Below are 26,020 nucleotides of genomic sequence, written 5' to 3' on the forward strand. Positions count from 1 at the left end.
ACATTTGTAGGATGTATTTTACAATATACAGAAATTTCTCAGTTTTCCAGGTGTTCTTACATGGTGCTTGATGATTTGGTATGAAAATATTACAACACCTAAGGTAAGGTTAGTTTACTTATGCACTTTTCAGTAACAACACGATTCAAAGTGCTCTACATGAACAGAAAAACATTACAGGCATAGGAAAAACAAAGGAATAAGCTAAATAAATCATTGACTGGACTTCTTTCATACATTAACAAATATACAGAAAGACTTAATTGTTTCTATTAATAAGAAGAAATTAGTTAAGTATATTCTTGAGGAAGTAACTTTGTCCAACCTTTCCAAAGCTACAAATAGAATAACTTTTTATGTTTCATTGTTTCACTGGAACGAGCTTCATCACAAAAAATTCAAAGCTTAATTTTTTCTATTCGTACATTCCTCAAAGCTACAACTTAAGGTCTCTGATCCAACTTTTCTAAACCACAGCTAAAATGGGAGAATTTTTTTTACTCAGGATAATTTTTCACTGGAACAAGCTTCGTCACTAAACATTCTAAGAAAGCTACAGCTTGAGGTCTCTCATCTGACCTTTCTGACACTACAGCTAAAACAGAAAGCAGCATATTAAGGAAAGAAAGCACTCAAGAGGCGGTGTGTGTGTGTGTTCCTGTGTGTTTTAGTGTAATCGTGCGTGTAGGCATCCGTGTGTGTGCGCGCGTGTGTGTGTTTGTCAGTGAATTGTCCCAGATAGCACTAGCAGCCATAGTCTTTGATAGTGATGGAACTCTATCAGGCAGTCCAGTGTGCTTTGCTCTAGGTCACAGATGTCACAGAGCCTCTTGTTCACATAACATCCAGGAGAAATTATCATTGCAGGGGAGCCAGTTTGGATAGCAGCGTTTGTTTTGGGGCAGGCAGACTCTTGTTTTTCTGTCTGCCTTAAAAGTCTCATCGGTACTTCTCAATGGTGATTCCAAAACAGCCAAAATTTGACATTTGACATGTCAGGAGTTCAGGCAGCCTAGACATGGGCCGAAACAGCTGTCGTCTTCACAATTTACTCCAGGTAAGTGCCAGCTCCAAAAGGCAGAAATACCGTTATTTCTCACAGCTGTAACTCACAGCTGTGAGAAGTTTGAGTGATGAGATGGCGCCGGTGTATTTGGCAAGCCGTCCGACTCGCTCAGTTGTTTTGTTATTTTTATTCTTTTTGTTTTATTTGTACATTTATGCTGTTACGGTTCGAGTGTCTTAACTGTTTACGACCATCAAGCACTTTTGGACATTAAAACTTCGGTAGATCTACAATTTCGACATGGTTCGGGTCCGAGAAACCGAGGCTTCCAGTTCCTTACTGACATCCCAAATGAGCTGCTGAGTTTTCCACATCTGATTCCGGAAAGGCATTTCCGCCGAAGACGTGGTAAACGTGGAGGACTGGTGGTGAGGATTAAAGCCTATTTGGCATCTCTTCGCCGTGGAGGCGGCTCTCCTCGACATGGATGGTGTCCTCGTTTTCTGAATGTAGGACACCGCTGGATTCACCCCGTTGTTCCGGGGATCTCCAATTCTCAGATGGACGCGGTGGAGTTTTACTATCATCGACGGTTTTGGGGTCGGAAGAGGAATGTGGATTATTGAAACATCAAGCGGTTGAACTACGTATCGTCTCCAACTTGTGCTACTGCACCATCAACTATTTGCTTGGCTTTGCTTAATGCTAGGTCTGTAGCTAATAAGACCTTCATGCTACACAACCTGTTCACGTCTCAGGATCTGGATTTTTTATTCATCACAGAAACTTGGCTACAAGAAGGTCAGTTGTTCCCGTTCTCCAAACTTCTACCTCAGAACTGTTCTTTTATAAATACTCCCGGTTGTCTGGTAAAGGTGGTGGACTGGCTACAATCTTTAAATCTAGTTTCCAATGTCAAAAATCTATAAATTAATTTTCTAGTTTTGAGTTCCAAGTATTTGAAGTGAAATTAACTGAACCAATCCTGTGTGTGGTTGTCTACCGTCCGCAACGGTTCAACAAGGATTTTATTAATCAATTCTCTGTGCTTATAGCATGGATTGCTTTAGAATATGATCATATTTTAATTGCAGGTGATTTTAATATCCATGTGTGTTGTCCAGATAAACCTCTGGTGAAGAATTTTTTGGACTTCATTGATTCATTCAATTTAACACAATCTGTGGTTGGGCCAACACACTTAAGGGGACATACTCTGAATTTGGTATTTCATCTTATGTGGATACCAACAATACTAAACCCCTACTTTGTTGTACTATAAACTTCGATACTGTTTTCAACTAAATACAGTTCTTGCTAATACTACATTCCCTACTGATAGCAGTCTTGATATTGAGATTCTTCAATTTATGTTTAAATGCTCTAAACACGGTAGCTCCCTTGAAAATTATAAAAAAAAAAACTACAAAAAAGAAACTTTCAGAGCCGTGGCTTAATGAAACCACTCGTGCACTCAGACGGGACTGTAGGTGTGCTGAGAGGAGATGGAAAAAAGATAAACTACAGGTTTCGTTTGAAATTTTAAAAGACAGTTTATTTAATTATCAGAATACTGTCAAATTAGAAAAATCTAAATATTTCATTAATCTTGTAGTTTCAAATAAGCATAGTCCTCAATCCTTTTTAGTGTTCTTGATAGGATTGTTAATCCCTTAATTACATCTGGCCCTGTGGCCTCTGTTGAACTCTGTGAGGCTTTCTCTTAGTTTTTCACAGAAAAAAATTGTAGCTCTTAGAGGCTTGAATACCCTGTTAGATTTAGACTCCCAAGTAATGCCACAATGCACAGCTGTTTTGGATCATTTTCAGACAGTTTCTTTAGATGAACTGACTTCAGTTATTAAGTATCTGCAGCCATCAAATTATTCTTTGGATTGTCTTCCTACTCGTCTGATAAAGGACATTTTTCTCACTTCCAGTGTACAATGATCTTCTTTTAACAGTTGATTCAGGCAATGTTGCAGTTTTACTACTTTTAGATCTGAGTGCTGCATTTGACACTGTAGATCATCAGATTCTCTTACACAGATTAAAACATTATGTTGGCCTAAGAGGCCCAGTATTTGAATTGTTTCAATCTTATTTAGAAAATAGAACTTTTTCAGTTCATCTTGACCAATGCTGTTCTGGGGCCAAACCTTTAAAGTATGGCGTTCCCCAAGGCTCAATTCTAGTTCCTATTTTGTTTATTTTGTATTTACTGCCTCTTGGTCAGATTTTCCATAAGTTTAGTGTTTCTTTTCATTGCTTTGCAGATGATGTTCAGATTTATATGCCCCTTAAAATACAAAATGGAAAAAATGAATCTCTTCAGCTATTGATAGATTGATTAGCTGAAGTCAAATCTTGGATGGAACAAAGCTTTCTTCACCTTAATCAAAGTAAAACTCAAGTTATATTATTTGGTCAGAGTCTTCACACTACAAATCCAGATCTGATTCTTGGTTCTTTAGCTCGGTTTTGTCAGACCTCTGCTAGGAATCTTGGTTTTTCTTTTGATAGCCGCTTAAAGCTAGATAAACAAGTCAGCTCTGTTGTTAGATCAAGTTTCTATCACCTGCGGATTTTAGCAAAAATTAAATCTTATTTTTGTTTTAGGGACTTTGAAGGACTTATCCATGCTTTTATTACATCCCGGTTGAACTATTGCAATTCATTATATAGAGGCATGGATAAATCACAGATGCAGCGACTTCAGTTGATCCTGAACGCAGCGGCTCGGCTTCTTACAGGAACCAGGAAGCGTGACCATATAAGGCCTATACTGGCCTCTTTACATTGGCTGCCCGTCTTTTATCGAATAGATTTTAAGATTCTTTTATTAACCTATAAGGTCTTAAATGGATTAGATCCCCCTTATCTTAGAGACCTTTTAAAATTCCAGTCAGTGTCAAGAAGTCTACGTTCAAATAATCAACTACTACTGACAGTTCCTCGGACTCGACTTAAGAGGAAAGGATATCAGGCTTTCTCTGTTGTTGCTCCAACTCTGTGGAACAATTTACCTCTTCAAATTAAATCTGCCCACAGCCTGGATCATTTTAAATCGCTTCTTAAAATTAATTTTTATTCTTTGGCTTTTATTTGAAGCAGTGTTTCCCATTCTGTTTTGTTGATTGTTGTTGTCTTTTTGTAAAGCACTTTGGTACAGTTTTATACCTGTTTTTAAAGTGCTATATGAATAAATTTGACATTGACATTGACATCGTGAATCCAATTTTAAACACATTTTTTAACATTCTCGATTGACAAAATGGACAGACACACGATCCTCCTCCCACCGTGTGTCCAGCTGCACATGTCCTGTCAGGCACAGGGCTCTTCCTTCACCCAGTTTTCTCATTGAGAAAATTTGATCAATTGCGTTAAGAGTTCAGCTGACCGGATCCACAATTTATAGTCTGGCAGATATGTAAAAAGAGGCTCCAAAAATATTGATAAAAGCAGGTAAGAAAACGGGGGAGGGAGACGCAAAAGGAAAGGAAGAGAGGAGAGAAAAGAAAAGCATCCGCCTTCATCGAGAAGCAGGAAGAAAAAGATGAAAAATAAACACGTGATTCAACAAATACAGCTATACGTAATTAGACAAGAGCAGACTAAAGCTATAAATGTTTACATGGACTATTAATATTTTTACGTCTGTTACCTGGTCCTCTTTGCCTCCTGTACTTTCTCTCAGTGTGTTTTCTCACCCTTTCTCTGGTCACCTACTTTTTTGCTCTCTCTCTTCAACTGCCGAACTTCCTCTCTTATCACCTTGGACATTTGTTCTGCTATCTACTTTTCAATCTGATATAAAAAAAAAGCTCAGTTAAACTTTAAATGTCTCTCCAAAAAGTTAGAAAGCATTCGATAAGGATAACGGAGCATAGTTACATGCCAAGTACTATACATTGACCTGAAAAATAATGCAATATATCACAAATTAAGCCAATACTTGGGTCAAATCTGGCATGTTGCTCCATTAAATGATGAACATCTGAAATCACTGTGCCCATGCCCTACACACTCAGTGGACAGCTGTAGGGCACAAATACTACAGCCTCAAGCTCAGATCATCCAATAAGAATAAACATTACATATTCTGTCAGAGTGCTCCCATCTAGTGTTGATTATCCGTGTTAACTATGAAGCTTGTATGCACCACAGAAGTTGCTACTGATAGGTGATCGGTTTTTGTGCCTCACTTAACTTATGCCAGTCATGCCACTGCTCTGGATCCAAGACATGCAAGTCACAGGTTATTCAGACTTTTACTGTCAGGTCGGCGCTACAGAGCGCTGATGGCTAAAGCGAGCCAACAGAGTCAGATTCTACCCCAAGGGTGTGACTGAACACTTTACAGACATGGTAGCCTCTACTGTACGTACAGCATCTGTTCATAATTTTTTCCTGTGTGTATTTTTTGTCATAGCTTGTAATTGCTATTCTGCTTGCAGGTACTTGTCTGCCTCTGTTTTTTTATAAGATGCGAGTGTTGCAATCCAAAGTCAAATTCATTATTTGTACACAGAGGCTAATTGTGAAACCTTTTTATTCTATTTGTGGAAATATAGACTTTCTGTGCAGTGTATAATATTGTAATCCAGTTTAGCTTCATATGCTAAGCTTGTGTAGTTCTAAGAATATCTCCATCAGGGGAGCCAAAGTCCAGTCCTCTAAAGATATAATCCTAAATGTGTCCATGCATCCATCCTACAACATACCTGAATCAAGTACGTGAATTCCCTTCATCATTAAATTCAGCCCTGCAGAGGCCTGGTAACAAGTCATCCATTTGATTCAGGCATGTCGTAGAAGGGATGCTTCTAAAAGTTGCAGAATAGTAGCTCCAAAGGACTGGACTGCCCTAAGTGCCCAACCCATGGTTTTCTTTTTAAATAAATTATGAAATCACATTTTCTTTCACTCTAAAAATAGAATACGGTTTTATTAGTTTAAATTATTTCTAATCATTAAAAAATAATACAAATCATGTTTGACTTAAGTATTTTAAATATTGAATTAGAGCTATTCAAACAAGAAATCATAAGTCATTATTTTAACATACTATGAGAATGTGTAAAATGATGTTATGGCCTGGATACAAAGAAAGCACAGAACAAGTGCTGTAACAAACGTACTGCTGCAGAGAACAGGAAATAAACCATCAGATTGTAGAGGTGATTTAAAATTGTCAACTAATCTGGAAAAATATTAATAGGTTTGCTGACTACCAAGTCAGTAATTATTGCAGTCCTGTGGGCTAATCCCCATTTTAATACATCACAGTCCACTTCAGCTCAAACATGTCTGAAGACTTATCGCAACTCACTGAGGTCTCTCTCTCTCTCTCTCTCTCTCTCTCTCTCTCTCTCTCTCTGAAACACACACACACACACACACACACACACACACACACACACACACTTACAGTCTAATAGATTAGGAGCCCTACACCTGTTAGTCCAACATCCTCAAATACATGTGGATCTGCGCTTCTACAGGCTGTCTGGAAGCACAAAGGCCCGGACCTTCGGTGTCCCTTGGGATGAATCACACTGACAGGCGCTTTTATTTGATGTACAGTTACAGAAAGCATTTGTTTGATTGGACTGTAATCCCCTATTGTGAGAGTAAAGGAGACATGGCCTATTTTTAGGAGTATTTGACAACAGGATGAGGCTTTAGCCTTTGGGGGTGATGGGAAAGAAAGGGCTGCTTTAACTTTATGGAGCTCTTCTCTTGCTGTGTTAAGGGTAATGCACTGATTGTGCCAAATAAGCGGAACCTGAGTGTATTTCTGTAATCTTGTCTTTGGGTTTTTGTGTGCTCTTTGATGATTAAAAACTTAAGCAATCCCACAAACACAATGAGAATCAGAGGTTAAATATTACAGAATATACAGTTCACTACTTGCTGAGGCTGTTTTTTTTCTCAAAAAAAAAAATCTAGCAGGTGGTCCGGGGTTATCAGAGCTCTGATAACCCCGTATGTTTCTAACAGAACACTTCGCTCTCAGACTGCAGGTCTGCTGGTGGTTCCTAGAGTCTCTAAAAGTAGAATGGGAGGCAGATCCTTTAGCTATCAGGCTCCTCTCCTGTGGAACCAACTCCCAGTTTTGGTCCGTGAGGCAGACACGGACTAATCTTAATCTTAAAACTAATCTTAAAACTTTCCTTTTTGACAGCTTGTTAGAGTAGCTTAGGTTACCCTAAGCTATCTCTGTAGTCATGCTGCTATAGGCTTAGGCTACTGGAGGACATCAGGGTCTATTTTTCTCACTCTACTGAGTTCTACTGTTCTCCAATTTTTCATCTTTCATCATTCAGCTTTTAACTTTTTGTTCTCTTTCTTTTTCTTCTTCATAGTAGGTACACCTGGCCTAGCGTTCTGTTAGCTGTGACATCATCCAGGGAAGACAGATCATCTGCCATTACCATCTGATGTAGAACAGATTACTGGATCAATGTGCACTTCTGCGCTTTTTTTGTCTGTCTTGTTGTATCTTCTCGTCTTCAGACGACTCTCCCTGTAGCTCTACGCTTCTTCAGGTGTGAATGCTGCTTGTCAGGACTTTAATGCAATCAACTGGGTTCCCTTATATAGGAATTTTGTTTGACCAATCTGTATAAATCTGACCCAATCTGCATAATCTGATTGAATTTCACTTTGTAAAGTGTCTTGGCATGACATGTTTCATAAATTGGCGCTATATAAATAACATTGAATTGAATTGAATACTGGTTACCAACTTTGCCAACTTTTATCACATTAGCAAACAGCATATAGAATTTATTTTCATGCTGTTCTATGTGTTTGTTCCACAAAATCCATCAAGTCTTGAACCTATTCCTACCAGCCACTTGATTAGCTACACCTCGCTACTGTCAGGTTTGACCCCCCCTGCCCCCCCTCCAAGGGGACTCAGGACTTCATCCTTCATGGCATAGATGGAACAAGATGTCAGAAACATTTGCCAGAGATTTCGTCACACGTTGACATGACAGCATGGCTGCACATCCATGAAAATCCATACAAACCTCCCTCTCCCCCACATCCCACAGGTGTTCTGTTGGATTAAGTTCTGCTGGTGACTACAGAGGCCAGTGGACTACAGCCAACTCATTGCCATGTTAAAAACTGTTTCTGTGATGATTTGAGCTTTGTGACAGGGTGCGTTTTCCTGCTGGAAGTAGACATCACGAGATAGGTACACAGCGGCCCTAACTGGATGGACATGGTCAGCAACAAGCTGTTGTTGTTCAGTTTTGGTCCATCTGTGAGAATTCCCAACTGACGGGAGAGTCACCCCTTGTGGTGTTCTGCTGCTGTAGCCCATCTGTCACAAGGTTCAACATGTTGTGTTAAGAGATGGTATTCCACATACCCCAGATGTATCATGTGCTTATTTGAGCTACTGCTGCTTTTCTGTCATCTTGAGTCACTCTACCCATTCTCCCCTCACCTGTGACATTAACAACACATTTTGTCCACATAACCATTGCTCAACTGATTTCTTTTTTTTTTTGGACCTTTCTCTATAAACCAGCACATTTAATGACTGTGAGTAAAATCCCAGCAGATCACCCATTTGTAAAATAATTGCACCAGCACATCATGCAGCCATGCTACCTTCAAAGCCACTTAAATCCCCTCTCTTCCTCATTGTGTTGCTTGCTTCTGAGCAGTTAAACAGATGTATTTAATTGAGTAGCTAGTGAGTGTAAAGAAAGCCGTTTTCAATTAGGGCTGCCATTTTGGGACTCAGCGCCATATTTAAACACAGATACACAATAATCAAAAAGAATTGTAGAACAGCTATTGAGGCAGAATGTAATAAAATAAAGAGTGTGAGCTGTTTAGAAATCCTGAAAATATGGAATTGTTTTCTTTTTATGTGTAACTCCAGGAATGTTTTAGAAATCAATAGAGGCACAGATAATATTGCTGACAGGACTCTGCAGAGAGCAGGGGAGAAAAATTGCAACTCTCTCAACTGAAAGCAGGTTGTACTAATCATTGCCTTATTAAATAAAGGAGCAGTTCACACTCTTGGAAATTGGGTTGTGTTTGGAGATTTTGGGCAGTCACTATCTTCCAGACAGTGGATTACATTCCTCAGAGCTTCACTTATTTTCACACATTTATTTCTGAGCCAACCACTATTCAGAGCAGGATCAAGATAAATGCAGAACTCTGCTAAGTTAAAACAACTCCAGTCTCCAAAATACCCTGCTTGTTCATGGGATCTTTATCTTAAAATCACTGTCATGTTTGCATTGGATAATTATTTTAAATACATGCAACAGTCTCCACTTTGTGAAAAGGAAGAACTGAAAAACTTTATATGCCCCTTTTAAAGAGAAGACTATAGTATTTTACAATAATAAAAAAACTACGTTCATGACCTACTGGCCTCCACAGTGAACATTCAAATCAAACAGTTGTGATCTATACAAAGTGGAACTGCAATGTGTTGGTCTGTATTCCTTGTTAATTTACCCCCATGTTCCCCCTTTTACCCATGTTATAGGGCGATAGTGCCACAGGAGTTAGCGAGTTTGTCCTGCAATTGGCAGATTGCTGACCGTCTTAGTTTTTGTGTCCTTGGGAAAGACCCGTCACCCTGTCTGCTGGTGGTGGTCAGAGGGCCCGGTGGCGCCATTGTATTCACACCCCACCCCCCTTCAGGTCGCAGCGTGTTTGGCCTTTTTGTAGTATTCATTTTTGAGAATCAGGCATGATACTGTGGATAAAAAATCTCTCTCTCTCTCTCTCTCTCTCTCTCTCTCTCTCTCTCTCTATATATATATATATATATATATATATATATATATATATATATATATATATATATATATATATATTAGGGCTGGGCAACGATTAAAATATTTAATCGCGATTAATCGCCCTGATTAATCGCGATTAATCGCGATTAATCGCATTGTATTTACAAACTCCAAGAATGAATTCAAAAGTAGTGTAAAGAGCACTTTTATTTAATGTTCTGCTGCCATATGAACAAAAGTGTTGTAACATTTGTAGCACTTATTTTATACTGGATATTTTCAACCCATCTATTGAATTTAGTGCACTAGTTGATCTTTTCTTCATAAGAGAACAGCAAGCACTGCAGCCAAAATATGGCCTTTTTTGACCTGCTGTATATTAGCCAGTCCCTAAGCTTGATGTATCATGAAACTGTTGACCTTTTGGGTTTTGTGGTTTTTATTTTATTATTACAATTTAATAATAATAATAATAATAATAATAATAATAATAATAATAATAATAATGTTATGTTCAGTGTTTTTTCGCTAATCCACCTCTTATATATTTCAATCCTTATGTAATTTTGTCTGTGTTGTGTGCACCTGCCTGTTGCTTTAATCCTATAAATTTCCCCGTCGTGGGATAACAAAAGGATTAGCTAATGTTATCTTATCTTAAATAACACTTTTTAATATATGTACTAGGTTCTTTCAAGGTCTTAATTACATGTTATGTGTGGGCTCCAGTAACATCCATCCATCCATCCATCCATCCATCCATCCATCCACTGATCTACCTGGATGTTCCCTGGAGGACTGAAACGCCTCAGTCAGAGACGTCAGTCTGTGGGTCTGTCGGGGCAGTGAGAGAAGTTTCGTCTCCTCTCTCCGTTTCTGGGGCTCGACGTTTTCATGTTTTTTCACGTGCTTAGATAAATTTGTTGTGTTTCCACTTAAATGAACCGGCTTTTTACAAAACATACAGCTTGATTTCATTTACGGTATTAAAATAAAGCCGAACGGTGCTACTTCCTCTGTTCATGTTTTTTCGCTGCTGCGGTCTCTCTCAGCTGTTTGTGTATTAAGTTTGTGTGAGAGCTGAGTGCGCGGGCCAGGCTGAGCCTGCGTGCTGATTGGCTGGCGCCGCTGAGCCATGTACGAGAGGGGAGGGGGAGAGTGCTGCCGTGACAGCGCGCTGCAGTCAGCGCGCCTGCTGACTGACACTGACTGAAAGCATGATGTGAGCAACATGCGTTAATGCGCGATAAAATAAATATCGCCGTTAATAGTCTAATGAATTAACGCGAAATTAACGCGTTAACTTGCCCAGCCCTAATATATATATATATATATATATATATATATATATATATATATATATATATATATATATATATATATATATATATATATATATATATATATACACACACACACACACACACACACACACACACATTATACACATATGCCATTCTATCATACCCACTTACTTCTTCAGTAATATTAGCTACAGGGGCTGCCTCCACACGTGTATCAGTGAGCTTTGACCCTAGCTGACTACTACTTCTCCTTCCTTGGACCACTGCAGATTGGAAGAGTGTTGAAGGAGCTCTAACCCAATCGTCAGGCCACCAAATTTGATTATAATCAAACTCAAATTTTTTCTGCTTCCAACACATTAACTTTGGGGACAAAATGTTCAATAATAGCTGCCATGAAAAGATAAACAGTAGTTTTTACTTTATCTCTCAATTGTAATGACACTACTCCTGATCAGTTTATATATTAAATCAAAAATTTAAAAAAGTAGTCCAAACATTGTTAAGCAAAATTGGGCAATAAACAAAACCTTGGCAATAAGTAGTTACTTTGAACACTGGCCTCCTGTACAAAGGGGACAATCTGTACAAAACAGCATTCACAGTTATGGTAAAACACAGAAATAACATGGATAGATATTGTTTAAGTTTACAAAATTTGTATAATTACATGTAACATGATTAGTTTCTTTTGTGGAAGTGCAGCTTATCTGTTTTAATTCAATTTTAGGAAGAGTTCAGTTCATGTCCACCTTCTTGCAGAGGGTTTAGGAGCCTGCATATTATTCAGATTAACATGTAGTTAAATTATCCATCCCTCAGGTAGAATTCAGTTTAAAGTGATTTTTAAATTTTACCAAAAAGCTTCTTCTGGTTGGAACTATTATAAACATTTTGAGTGCGCTGTTTGAAAACCCAACTTTAATCTGATCAAGAATATCTGGAGGGATCTTAAAGATTGGGGTGATGGCAAGCAGGCCTTCCAGCCTCAAAGATTTGGAGCTCATCACCAAAGGAAAATAATCTAAACACCAGAGGAAAAAATGCCAAAAGCTAATAAGTTTTTGGCATTTTTAGTTAAAAGGGTGATTGCTGTGTTGTCAAAGATTTTGCCATAGATTTTTGAAAAAGATATATACATTATTTTCAACTTCCTATTTAAATAACATGTAAATGTATTTATATTTTTTTTTTACTGATATTCCTTTTACATATCTGTGCCATTTTCCACCAGAAACAATTTCTTGGTTGAATTAAAATCTAATTCTTCCGGGGATATGAATAATTTGGGTGTTAGCTGCTCCTTGACACACACAGCTCCATCTATTATAATAATTAGGATAGTTGTGTACATGTAAACATATGTTTACACAATAATACTGTGCTGTGTGCGTGTTAGAGGTCCGAAAACAAGCTTGTTTCTGTGTGACGTCACACTGGGTCAGGGGGAGGAGACAGACTGACCTGTTCTGAGAGACGCCGTGTTCTCAGGAAGAACCCCAGAAGACAACCGATGACCACAGCCAACACGGACAGGATGAGGAGCCCGTTCTGTTTCAGGACATTCTTGACCCTCACCCATACTGCGTCTAAAGCTACGGCCATCATGAGCTATTTGTCCTCTGCTCTTTTAGTAATCCATAAATATGTCTGTTCGAAAGCTATGAACTCCAGATATGGCAATGAAGATAAACAAATAGACAAATAAATTCTCCAGAGTCAAAAGAGAGGCAATGTGAGTTGTCCAGTCCTCTGTGATGTTTTAAAGCACCTTTGAGATCAGCATCCTTGTTGTCCTCACGCTGTGTCCGTCTGCACTGAGCTAAGAGGATCCTCTCACTTTCCAGGCATCCCCGCCCACCCTGCTCCACCCATCAGCAGCCCTGTGTGCACTCACCCACCGCCTGGGGGAGGGAAGATCTGGTAAACCCCATCCCGATGGGTTAACATCCACAATCCTGTTAGTGGGGCGCTGTATTAAATAGGTCCGAAGCTGGATTAAAGATCTGTGAGAGATTTGACAGAGGTTATCAGAGAAACCTCACAGGGATCCTGAGCCTGGTCTACTGACTGGAGAATGTTTGACATCTCTAATGTGTTCGTAGATAAGACAATCATTACAGTGATCTGCCCAATGCACAAACTTGATATGTGATATCACAATGATTACAACAAACCTACTAAGAAAGCATATGTTATATGTGCAGCACCAGGCATATTGTCCCTAAAACAGGATGTAAAAAGAAGATGTACCAGTCATTATCAAATTGTTGTGCTTTTTAACCTACAAGACATCACCGTCCAGTGTTGTGGGGCTGCATTCATTTTTGATATTTCTTTCTTTTAAAACTAAATCCCTGATCTGTCACCAGCTGATTGACTTTTAAAACTCTAACCTTGATCTTTTGTAACCTTAAGTGACTGCAGTCAATACCTGAAACACACCATTCATGACCAAGAAAGTCTTTCATTCACCAGGTGCTTGCAGAAGTTAATTGTTTAATTAGTTTAATTAATTAATTTAAATTGTGTTTAAAGCATGAGGCAATGTGGAGTGGCAGTACATGGGGGTGTTTATAAACTTCACCAAAAGCCACTAAAATAATGTGTGCTAATGTGTGCCAGACAGGATGAGAACGAGACACCACAACAATACCTCTATCGTGTAATTGGCTTAAAGCAGCGTGTCCTGTTCACATCCAAACTGCCAGACACAGGCATACTGTATAGTCCGGCTACTGTTCAGGATGTTTTTTTAGCACACAATTTACTAAGGACTTGGAAATAAGTACAGTGACATATGAAGAGAACCGAAATCGCTCCTGTCAAGTGGTAAAGTAAACGATGAGACAATACTGCGTCACGTGATGAGGATCACTAATGAGGAAAATGAGAGGCAGAAGCGGATTGGGTCTTCATGTCGTCAGGCCCCCACAAACGCGCATAGTATACAGCTTCAGCCTAATGTAGCTCACGGGCGCAGTGGTGAGAAAGAGAGTGCAGCTGTTAAAGCAAAAACGGACCAAATCAAACAGCTCACAGATAAAGTCGAAGAGCTCACTAGTTAGTGGAGTCAATGAGGCAGCAATGCGAGCCACAACGGGTACATCCTGTTCCCCAACACACTCAAAACAGATCAAAAATAAAAAGAGACAAACCATTTGGGTGCACTAACTGTGTACAGCAGAACCACACAGATGATTGTCACTGTTTCTCATGTGGAGAAGAATCAGGGAAACACGAGCTGGTCACTGTAGTGGGGCGCCCAGTGATCACATCAGAGAGAAAGACCCAGAACCAGTGTGCAAGACAGACAGGTGGTCAGGCCAAGCCTAAGGGTAAGCAAGCAAGTGCTGTCTCGTCCACGACCTCTGAAGCAACCAGTAGTTGTCAAGATGAGACCTCATCTCCGCTCAGTGTTGAGTCAGGTGCCAGACATGGAGCTGTCGCTAAGCTAATAGTAAGAAAGGCCCTAATCCAATGTCATTTAAGTGGCCTGGCAGTAACTGCATTGGTGGACACATGCACACAAGTTAGCATGATAAGCTGTTGCTGAAAAGATAGATATTTGCCTGATCTTCACACACACCAATTATCAGAAGTCATTGAGGGGATAGATGAGTTGAAAGTGCATGCAGTACACCGGTGAACTTATCCCATTTGATGGCTGGGTCCCTTTAAAGATCAACCTACCTGGAAGCGAAGATCCCAGTCTTTCTATCCGGGTCCCGGTCCTGGTCAGCACCTTGCCTATGCACAGACCACTGATTGGTTTTAATGGTCTTGAGCAATTTATGGAGGGGCAGCCAGAACAGTTAATCCCAAACCTGACCACGCTACTTCATAATGCCATCGCTGTGTCCACTGATACAGTAGAAACACTTGTGCGTTTTGTTCAAACAGCAGAGCGAAGCACACCGATAGGACACCTCAGAACAGGTGGGAACGACACAGTTATCCCTGTTGGACAGATTTCCTGGCTGAAGTGCCGGGTTCCTCCAACTATGAACCCCTCTGACCGCCTGGTGCTGTCTGAAGCTGATGAGTGCAGCCAGCCTTTAGAACAGCTAGACGTAGGGACATCATTAGTTGAGATTCAGACCCCAGCTAAGCCTTATGTTAAGCTTGCTGTTGGCAATAACACTAAACATGATGTTACACTACCAAGAAAAACAGCCTTAGGTACTTTACAGAACACTGAACGTATTGTTGATGCTGACTCCTCTGATAGTACCACATCCAGTTTAGCAGCCAGTGAGGTTACTACTTAACCTGAGTCTGGTGAGTCAAATAAGTCTCTCTGGCATCCATCAGTAAACCTTGAACATCTGAAGGAAGAACAGCAAGAAGTTGTGAGGAGAATGTTGTTTGAGGAATATAAGGCCTTCGCCAGAGATGGGAATGACATTGGTAGTAATCCTAGTCTACTGATGAGATCCCAGTGCAGAGAGCGTACACCTTCATCCCAAAGCCACTTTTTAGAGAGGTCAAATAATATATTCAGGACCTCCTGCTGAAGGGATGGACTGTTAAATCAAAGTCCTCCTATGCTGCCACAATCGTGTGCGTGCGTAAGAAAGATGGTACGTTACGCCTCTGTATTGATTATCGCCTATTAAGTCAGAAAACTGTGCCGGAGAGACACTCATTGCTGTGAATCAGAGATCTGCTTGATACTTTGGGGGGGGGGGGGGACACCTGGTTCAGCATCCTTGACCAGGGAAAAGCTTACCACTAGGGATTTGTGGCTGAAGGGTCAAGTCATCTAACCACTTTCATCACCCCCTGGGGGCTTTACGAGTGGGTGCGAATCCCCTTTGGTCTCTCAAACGCCCCTGCAGCATTCCAGAGGAGTATGGAGGAGATGCTGAGCTCTCTGAGGGATGATTGCTGCATACCTTATCTGGACGACATTCTCTGCTACTCCCAGTCATTCAAAGCATATGTAGAAGTAGTCAGAAAAATGCTCCAAGCTGTGCAACGCTATGGCATGAAACTCAGGCCTGGAAAGTACGAGATGTTTAAAGGAGAAGTTCGGTATGTGGGTCGTCTAGTCAGTGCTGAAGGTGTCTGTGTTGATCCAGAGGACTAAGAGGCTGTTCTGGCTCTGAAAGACAAAACTCCTGAGACTATCGGTGACGTGAGAAGGGTACTTGGTTTTCTCAGCTATTATCGCTCATAGATCCAAGGCTTCTCCAAAATGGCTGACTGTATGAGTTACTTCAGGGGAAGGCCTCCATACTTCAAGTCCAGGGTCGTCATAGAAAAAGCAAAGGGCCTCAACTGCCATCTAGGGCGGCAATAAAATGGACTACTAAGCATCAAACCGTTCTTGAGGAACTGGTTGACATGTTGACCCATCCACCAATCCTAGCTTACCCAGATTTTGACTCACCGTTCATCTTGCACATAGATGCATCCGAGCGTGGCCTCGGGGCTGTTTTAGACCAGCAGCAGGATGAGAAGTTGCAAGTCATTGGATATGGGTCACGTACCCTGACACCTGCAGAACGAAGCTATCACTTGCATAGTCGCAAGCTAGAGTTCCTCGCTCTTAAGTGGGTAGTGTGTGAGAAATTTAGGGACTACCTTTTTTATGCTCCACACTTTACTGTATATACAGACAGCAACCCAATTACATACATGATGATAACGTGGCTCAACAAAAACAGGGTCATGGGGGGGGGGGGGGGGGGGGGGGGGGTAACAGAGATGATGGAGAGGGCTGTCAAGCCTCTGAAGCTGAAAGGTGGGAGTGATACAGGAATTGTCAATCGATATTTTAAAACTGCCAGATTTGGTTAACGTTGACTTTGCACAATAAGCAAGAGTGGTACATATGTGGCATGACGTCCATGCCCCTAGGAAAATACGGGCTGACCAAAAATAATTTTCAGTCAAATTGATTATTTTTGCTGTGGCTTTGATTAACCCCTGCTCTATTATTCTTCATACCAGTTGCTTTCATCTGATCTTTGTTAAAAGTATGATCGAATTTCTTTTCCATTTCGACTGGATATTATTTTCTGTTAAGTTCTCCTTCTATCCTTTTTAATGTGATGTTTTTAGCTTTCTAATTCCTCCCTCAGTTTTTTTCACCTCAGGTCCCTGCTTTGTATAATAAAAGACCTTGTATAATAAAATGTTTGGTTATTTGTTTTTGCACAATTGACATGCCTATTTTATAAAGAGCTCTTTCATGGGGAGAGCTCTTGTATCTTGAGCTATTCTTGAGATTTCTTTATTTTTTTGTGTCACTATTTGAGATCATTTTGGATGTTCGTGTCTTTTTTTTTGTCAAGTTGATCACTTCTTGTCCTGTATTACATTGTAACAGCTTTTTGTCATCTTTAAAAGATTATTTCAATGGGAAATGGTTCTGGCCTAAATTCTATCTCAGAATGTGTGTGATGGCAATGAAAATAAAGCACTACCATTGTGCTAAAAAGAAAAATTACACTTGAAATTTTTGGGTTGTTGTTTTTTCAGAAATCTAATTCTGTCCACAGATGACTAATTCTATTTACTGTTTTCAGATTCAGTCTTTGGGCCATGTGAAAATAGAGGCATTTAGTAGGTGGAAAGGAGCCCAGGGCCTAATGGATTTATACCAGACATAAATGACTAATTTTGTGCTTTTAAATCCAGATAAACAGACTTTGTTCCCTTTAGCAAGAGTTTTATAGGGACATTCTGTCCAACCCTTTAAGGTCATTACAGGGATTTTAACAGCAAACTTTTCTCTGTCAAACAGCAAGGCACTGTGGCTGTATTTTATAAAGCGTTTTTCTAGTCATAGTGACCACTCAAAGCTCTTCTAACAAGAGCTACATTCACCCTTTCGCAACCTCTAACGCTAACACATTCGTTCATAGACACGCAGATTGGCAGGCAATTTGGAGTTAAGTGCCTTGCCCAGGGCACATAGACATGTGGCAGGCGAAAGCTAGAATCAAACCCACAGCTTTCTAATCTTCCTGAGAAGTCACAGTCACCCACCCCTTTTAAAAATGTTCTGTTCTTTTAAGAAAGTACAGGAAGCATCATTGACTGGAGAACAATTTATGTTGTAGTACTGCATGTACTGACGCGGAACCAGTGGCTATAATCTTAATATTGGCATGGTCCGGTATAAGATTCTCAAGGTTAAATGGTTTTGACACAGATATTCAAAACAAAGCTAAAGTTTCCACACTTTATTGTTGGTGTTTTTTGGGATCTGAAATACTTCCAAACAACCCAACATGTCTGAAGAATATATATTAGCCTTCTTACCGCCAGCACCAGGTTGGGGAGGGACAATGATGCTTTACGCAATGCTTCATGAAGCTGGTCTCTTGATTAAAAAGAGTATAAAACAAAGAGATAGAACAATGGAGAATGTTTGGGATTTTGGTCAAGGGTGAGGTGGGGTTTGGAGAGGCCTTTTATTCGATCACACGACGGACACAATCACCTGGATCACAGACATTCCTGACAAAAGGATCACAGTTTGAGAGACTAAAGGGTTGTGTGTCTAACCAGATGGTCAGCAGCACAGGAGAACCACAGGGGACTATACTCTCACCATTCCCTTTCACTCTTTACACCTGAGACTTCCAATACAACAGACTCATGTCATCTGCAGAAACACTCAGATGACTCTGCAGTCGTTGGATGCATCAGAGATGGACAGGAAACTGAGTACAGGGAGCTGGTGGACGGCTTTGTGGCATGGTGTGGAAGCAATCATGTCACTCCGGTGTTTCCCCAAGGAATTTGCGTAGGCGAGGCGTTGAGTTGTCGGACTGGCGGAAGCAGGGGGAGGGGTTGGAATGTTGGTGAGGCGGTAGCGTGAGTTTGGCGAGGCGGCCGCCTCGCCAAGATAGCGCTGCGAGAAACACTGCACTCTGAATGTGGAGAAAACAAAGGAGATGATAATAGAGTTAAGGAGAAACAGGAATAAGACCAACACTATTACCATACTGGGAGAAGAAGTGGAGATGGTGGAGGAGTATAAATACCTCGATGTTCATCTGTACAACAGACTGGACTGGAGCTGCAACTGTGAAGCTGTTTACAAGAAAGGACAGAGCAGACTGTACTTCCTGAGGAAGCTTAGTTTCTTGAGGGTTTGCAGCAAAAAACCGCAGATCTTCTTTAAGTCTGTTGTGGACAATGTGATCTTCTCTGCCATCATCTGTTGGGGCCTTCTTTACAAGCGGCCTTTTTTATAAACTCAACAAGCTTATAAAGAAGGCTGATTCTGTTCTGGGGACCCTTCTAGAACCTCTCTTGTTGTAAAACAGTCTGATGAAGAGGGTGTTTAAATATTTATTTTTAATAAAGACAAAATAAGTACAGACACAACCATAAAATTCTCTGTTATATAGTTAGGGTATTGAAATTGTTTGAGGATGGCTCTTGTCCTTCATAAAAGAGAATGTATTTTTACTGCAGTGGTTGTTGTTGCTGTGTTGTTGCTGAGGCTGCAGGGAACCAATCAGCCTGCTGTCTGCTCCGACAAATGCTTCCAGTTTGTGTTCTGCTCCAACAGAAGATTTCAACAATTTCTTCTGGGCATCCTTTATATTTCTTCAAAAGATTAATTCTCAATTAGTTGTTTATCTCATAAATAATCCTCTGAAAACAGAGGAATCAAAAATAAGATTATCAAAGTTTGAGGAAAGAAGAAATTAATATCAAGATGTTTTGTGTGAATGCATAAATGAGACACTTGCTATTACATGGACAAGCTCGCAAAACACAATCTTATGAAAATCAAGGCACATCTTAACATACTGTGCCTTAGGGCTGGACGATGTAGAAAAAAGCATATCGATAAACTAGAAATCATATTGATCGATATCAATAATTATCAACAAATTCAAAACATATTTTAAGTGCAGCACTGAACATTTTATGCTGTTGCTTAGTGACCTATTTTTAGATAAACAACTCACAAACTCTGAATTCAAACTTAACCCTTTATTCAACAAACTTTTTACCAAAACTGCAAGTTTTTATAAAAGAATAAAATAACTCCCATTATCTGAAGGGGGCGGAGCTTGGTTCCTGTGTCTGCGTTTGCGGTTGGTTGGGAGGATGTAATGACTAATAAAAACCTACATGGCTAGAATGCAATAAGGAAGGAAAACTATTATTTAATATAACTTTTTATTGACCCTTTTTCTATCATCAATATATGTTTATTGATTGATAGATAAACAAAATAATTAATAATGTAACAATTCCTTGAACTGTTTAACATTTTGTCAGTTTACATCCACTAATTTTACAGGGATTAGTGTGATGATTTTAGGAGGATATGAACCCGATATTTAGCCAGACACTTCAGGTAAGCTTAAACAGGATTTATTGGAGATGATGATGAAGGTGGATCAGACAGGTTAACAGAAAAATAGTCCAGAGCCGAGTGAAGAGCAATCATCCAAGCAAAAAACCAAAAACGTTGACAGGGAACAGGCGGACTCAAAAAACTCATAACTAAATGAATCAGGTAGTCAGGCTAAACACAGAATGCTGGAGAGCTCTTACCAAAGGGCTGGAGGACAGGAAAGTGGAACATGAATGCAAAGTTCCGGCAACAAACAGAAAACTGAGGCAGGTCTAAATAGATGGGCAGACAGGTGAGCAGGGAGAATAATTAACCAAAGACAGGTGAGAACAATCAATGGCTGATGTGGCTGAAAGATTGTCAGGATAAGTGAAAACGGGACAGAACTGAACTAGACGATACAAAACCAAAGTAACCATACTAACTAAACCCCAGAAAGAAAATAAAAGCTAAGACAGAGCAAAACACAAGCACATAAAAACCAAAAACTAATGCAAATACAGGAACCATGACTAAATAAACTAACTGTGCAGAAGCTATGAAAGAATCCAAAACGAGACCTAGACCAGAAGTAAAACCTGAGGCAGAGGAGTGAACTAACTGAGCAAATAAACATAAACCAAGACGGAAACCAGAATATTACAATTAGTGGTTGACCAACATCATTTATCACAGTTTTATGCTGGACTGATGCTGAATATGGTGCAGATATGGTTTGAGTCCCGCAAGGAACTCAAATCATTAAAGTCAGTGTGGAACTCAAAAGCCACGTGTCGGTGCAAGTCCGGTTACCGAGGCTGTGCTCCTGAATTTTACAAGCCAAACAGAAAAAGACAACAGACAGTTTTTAGAATAAAATCATCCCACCAATCTATGCTAACTTGATTAGTGTAAACCAAATGATAACACAGAAACATGAGAAAACAGAGGGGCTACTGGAGGATGAAATATTATATTTTATATTTTATAATAAAATCCACAGAACATCCAGAGTGGTGTAGAATAAAAGTGTTAATTTTACTGAAAAATAAATATATAGTATATAAATATTAATATTTTATAAATTTTAATAGAATACGAAAGTATTCTGCACCAAAAGGAATAGTAGGCTAAAGTCACGTGAGACGGAGTTAAATTGTTGCCTGATTCAAGCCATCCCCTTGTACCTCTTGCTGAATATTTAGGCTTGTTGCTCTAGAAGGTGACCTCTGACCTAGTCCTTTACAGTCTTCAGCAAGTTTTCTTCCAGGATTGCCATGTATTTAGCTCCATCTATCCTCCTATTATTTCTAACCAGCTTCCTGTTATCATGCTCCCAACCGTATTTTTCACATTAAGCATGGTGTGTTAGTTTTCATCATGTATTATCTTACATGTAAGGACAAAAGTTCCATTTCAGTCGATTATGACATTCTTGCACATCATGCTGGGTCTCCTGCCTGGCTTGTGATTTGTGGATCTGTGATGGCTTTCTTTAATCACTTCAGTAGTTTTGCCACGCTTCCACAGAGACCAAATCTGAAGAGTGCACGACTTTTATTCAGGATTGAATTGGCTAAAATATGAAAGCCATGTATCAGTTTCATTCACACCGCATATATGCACTACTTTGTGCTAGTCCATCACATAAAATCTCAAGAAATGAGCAGCTGTCACATGACAAAATTTGGAAAACAAACAAAACAAAACTCAAATGGTTTGCGTATTATCCAAAGTGATGTCTAGCCATTGTGCAGGCATTAACTACAGACAACAATGAAAGGTTTGAATTGTTTATTGGCACAATGAATGATTCTTCTGGATTCAAGGTGGAAATTTAGGACAGCCTTCAGAAGGAGAGGTAAGTGAGGGAAGTTTGGTTCCTTCAAGCAAAAAAGAAATTAATAATTTGAAATAATTAAATAAAAATTAAAGAAAGTATACATCTCCTGTGCAGAACCTTTATATCAACCAAGCCATGTTCTAACTGTTAGCTCTGTTTATATACCAAAACAATAAACATGGTCTCATCTATTGAATGAGATTTAATTATATCATATTTCCATCTTTTCTCTGAGCTGAACGACAGACATGAGAAGGTGAGAGGAAACCAGAAGTAAACTGAGGAAATGAGGGGAAAATTCAAGTTCAGTGGCATCCCTTTTTTGCATTAAAGAGGCAGAACCTCTGAGTCCATTATTGCTTTGTTTATTTGATTCCATATTGTAAAAGACTTTCAGCATGTCTAACCTCAACCCCCCCCCCCCACCCCACTCCCCATCCCTGACCCGTTCTATTCACAGCAGAGATTTGATTCAATTTATGTATGCTGTGCAGAAGGCAGAGTTTAATCCTCCGTATGCTGAAGCGAGTCAAATCGATTTGTGCTTCATATTCTATCCTCACAGTAAGATCTTGAAGTGTGCTGCACTCAGGTCACAATAATAAGTCATCTAATTAAACCCCTTGTTCCTTTTATGGTAGTAAATGCATCCAGCTGGACTTTGTTTGTATTTTAATTAATAATTTTCATCCCGGTAACAATGAATTGCTGCTGAAGAGGAATGTACTATTTGCAAAATACATTTCACATGCAGTACTAAGGACTTATAAATCAGTCATTTGTTGCAGTGCCTCTCTGGGCCAGTGGACAGCTGTATATATGTGAGTAAAGCATGTGCTCGTGCTGGGATCACATGCTTTGGCATACTCCATGATCACTAATCCCTCTCTTTTGCCAATATTTCAACTGTGTCTGGTTTCATCAGGGAGGGATTACACAGGATTAGACAACCATGCCCAGGCCGACATGCAGTCATTCATTAAAAACCCATATGCAGTTGCTCACAAGCCAAAATTCACCCGTCATGCCCAACCCAAATACACATGTAGGCCACACTTTAATATGGCTTTTGGACTTTGCTGTCACTCTCAGCAAAGTCTGATTCTTTATTACACTACATAGCTCTATTGACAACATCTTGTTCTGAGATAATGATCATCATGGGATGTCACTGAAGTACTAATAAAGAAACCATCTTCACCTCAGGTCAGAAGGCTGCAGAATAGTCCTGTCCAGCTCACTGCATTTGTCGAATAGGGGAAAGAGCTGAGAGGTAAGATGTGATTTTACATTTGTGCAAAACCACAAGAAATTATTTCATAGCATTTTTAGGATAGCAAAAGGAAATGATTCAGAGATGTTGGGTTGGGTCCATGGGAATTTGGTTCTGTCCTTTTGACAAGATTTTTTTTGGGTGTTCTTTATTTAATGAATAAAGAACTTCCCCTAAAAATATTACTGTGCTCTAATATCAGAGGCTCTGGAGCATGAGTCGCCTATGTTTTTACAAGAGAGTTCAAGGATGGGGAGTATTGTAAAGGGCAATTTTTTTTTCAAAGTGTACTTTGTGCATAATAAAGCTACAGAGTTTACTTTAATAATAAATAATAATAATGCATCAATATAGTGATTTTTTTGACACTCAAAGACGCTTAACAAAACCTTTAAATAAAATAACCTAAATAACTGTCATCCAGGGCCTTGCAATAACAGTCTCTTGATTTCTTTTCACATATTACAATGACACAACCACAAAATTCAATGCACTTTGGATTTTATAAGATTGACTAACAAAAAGCAGCTCATCATGAAAATGATGTATTATTTCTGTTTCTTTTATATATGTTGATAATAGTTTGTAATATATATATATAAAACTGAAAAATAAAATGGTGAGCTGTACATACAGATCTCCTGGATCAAACATAGAAGCTCTTAGAGATTGGATGGAAAATGTTATGTTCATAAAACAAAACAGAAGGTCATGTACATCTGTGGTGGTTTTAATGTTGACCTCTTTAATTAAAAAAATAGTTCTTTAACTCAGTGTTCAGTATGGGATACTCTGAGTCCCACCCGGATGACTGAGCTCCTCACCCTATCTCTAAGGGAGAGCCCAGACACACTACGAAGAAGATTTATATATATATATATATATATATATATATATATATATATATATATATACATATACATATATTAGGGCTGGGCAACGATTAAAATTTTTAATCGCGATTAATCGCATAATTTACCCGATTAATCATGATTAATCGCATTGTATGCGCAAACTCCAAGAATGAATTCAAAAGTAGTGTAAAGAGCACTTTTGTTTTAATGTTCTGCTGCCATATGAACAAAAGTGTTGTAACATTTGTAGCACTTATCTTATTTTATACTGGATATTTTCAACCCATCTATTGAATTTAGTGCACTAGTTGATCTTTTCTTCATAAGAGAACAGCAAGCACTGCAGCCAAAATATGGCCTTTTTTGACCTGCTGTATATTAGCCAGTCCCTAAGCTTGATGTATCATGAAACTGTTGACCTTTTGGGTTTTGTGTCTTTTATTTTATTATTACAATTAAATAATAATAATAATAATAATAATAATAATAATAATAACAATAATGTTATGTTCAGTGTTTTTTCGCTAATCCACCTCTTATATATTTCAATCCTTATGTAATTTTGTCTGTGTTGTGTACACATATAATTGCAATATAATAATCGCAAGGGGAAATAAATCTGGTGCATGTGTGCTTGTATGTCAGAACAAAAGAAAAATAAGGTGTGGTTTTGCAAGTACTTGCTGATGCTCCCAGTCGATTTCAAATGCGTTCGGCAGTCCATGAGTCTGAGTATTAGTACAGATTGAAGGCCTCAGAGTTAAGTTGTGTTAGGAGAACATTAGTGGATGGGAGAGCAGTCAGGGGCCCTATAGTAACTTTATGGCAGCTAACATTCTTTGCAAGCCTTAAGACCAGGCTACTAGGGGTCACCAACATGGTGACACCTGGTAGCCCTCGAGGACCACATGTGGTGCCCTCAACCTGTTCAAAAAATAGTAAAACCCTCCAGCGAGCTGAATCTAAAATGTTATTTTATTTAGTTGTGTTTCCTTTCTAATCATACTTGCATTTACATAGACTTAAAATGATAAATGCAATAAAAACATGTTTACATTACATATAGTTAATGTGAGCTCTAACTCTTCGGGTTAAAGATTAGTACAGGTAGTCCTTCATATGACAGTTGCAGTGATGTACGGTAGCTCTCAACTTCTAAAAGGTTGGTGACCCCTGCTCTAGACCTTCCGAGAATAGCTGGGTTTATACTGAAAACAAGTTGGGTCTGCTCTGAACGCAGTATCTTGCATTGCATTTTTTTAGGGGTTTCAGAGTAAAGATAGTTGAACACTAATTAGTGCCACACTTGTCACATTTTTGTTTACGTTTTAATTTTGTAAATTGATGTATAATTTTATGGCCACTTTAAAATGATGCTATACTTTGTGTTGGTCTATCTCATAGAACCCCAAAAAAGACATGTGTGCCATGCAATGTAATTAGGATTTTTTTTAATCAATAGCTCCAATCAGGGGTGAAAGTAAGCTGGTGTGGTCCAGAACTGCATACCACTAACCCGGGGGTCACGCTGACGACGGTGCAGGTAACAGCGATGGATTAAAGTGATGGACTCAGGTTTGACTTCTATAGTTGCTGGACAGTGGTATTTGACCAGACTCTGTCTACATTGAT

General features: G+C 39.3%; 1 protein-coding gene across 1 annotated transcript in view; it reads right to left on the reverse strand.

The window, feature by feature from the left end:
• Positions 1 to 12,909, reverse strand: part of slc1a7b (solute carrier family 1 member 7b) — a 68,923-nt gene extending 56,014 nt beyond the window's left edge. Inside the window, exon 1 of the mRNA XM_012850243.3 lies at positions 12,567 to 12,909. Within this exon, the coding sequence (XP_012705697.3) occupies positions 12,567 to 12,710 (144 nt within the window). The 5' untranslated portion in view covers positions 12,711 to 12,909. The remainder of the gene's footprint in view (positions 1 to 12,566) is intronic.
• Positions 12,910 to 26,020: the final 13,111 nt, after the last annotated feature.

Source organism: Fundulus heteroclitus, chromosome 9 (assembly GCF_011125445.2).
Source record: "Fundulus heteroclitus isolate FHET01 chromosome 9, MU-UCD_Fhet_4.1, whole genome shotgun sequence".
NCBI lineage: Eukaryota > Metazoa > Chordata > Actinopteri > Cyprinodontiformes > Fundulidae > Fundulus > Fundulus heteroclitus.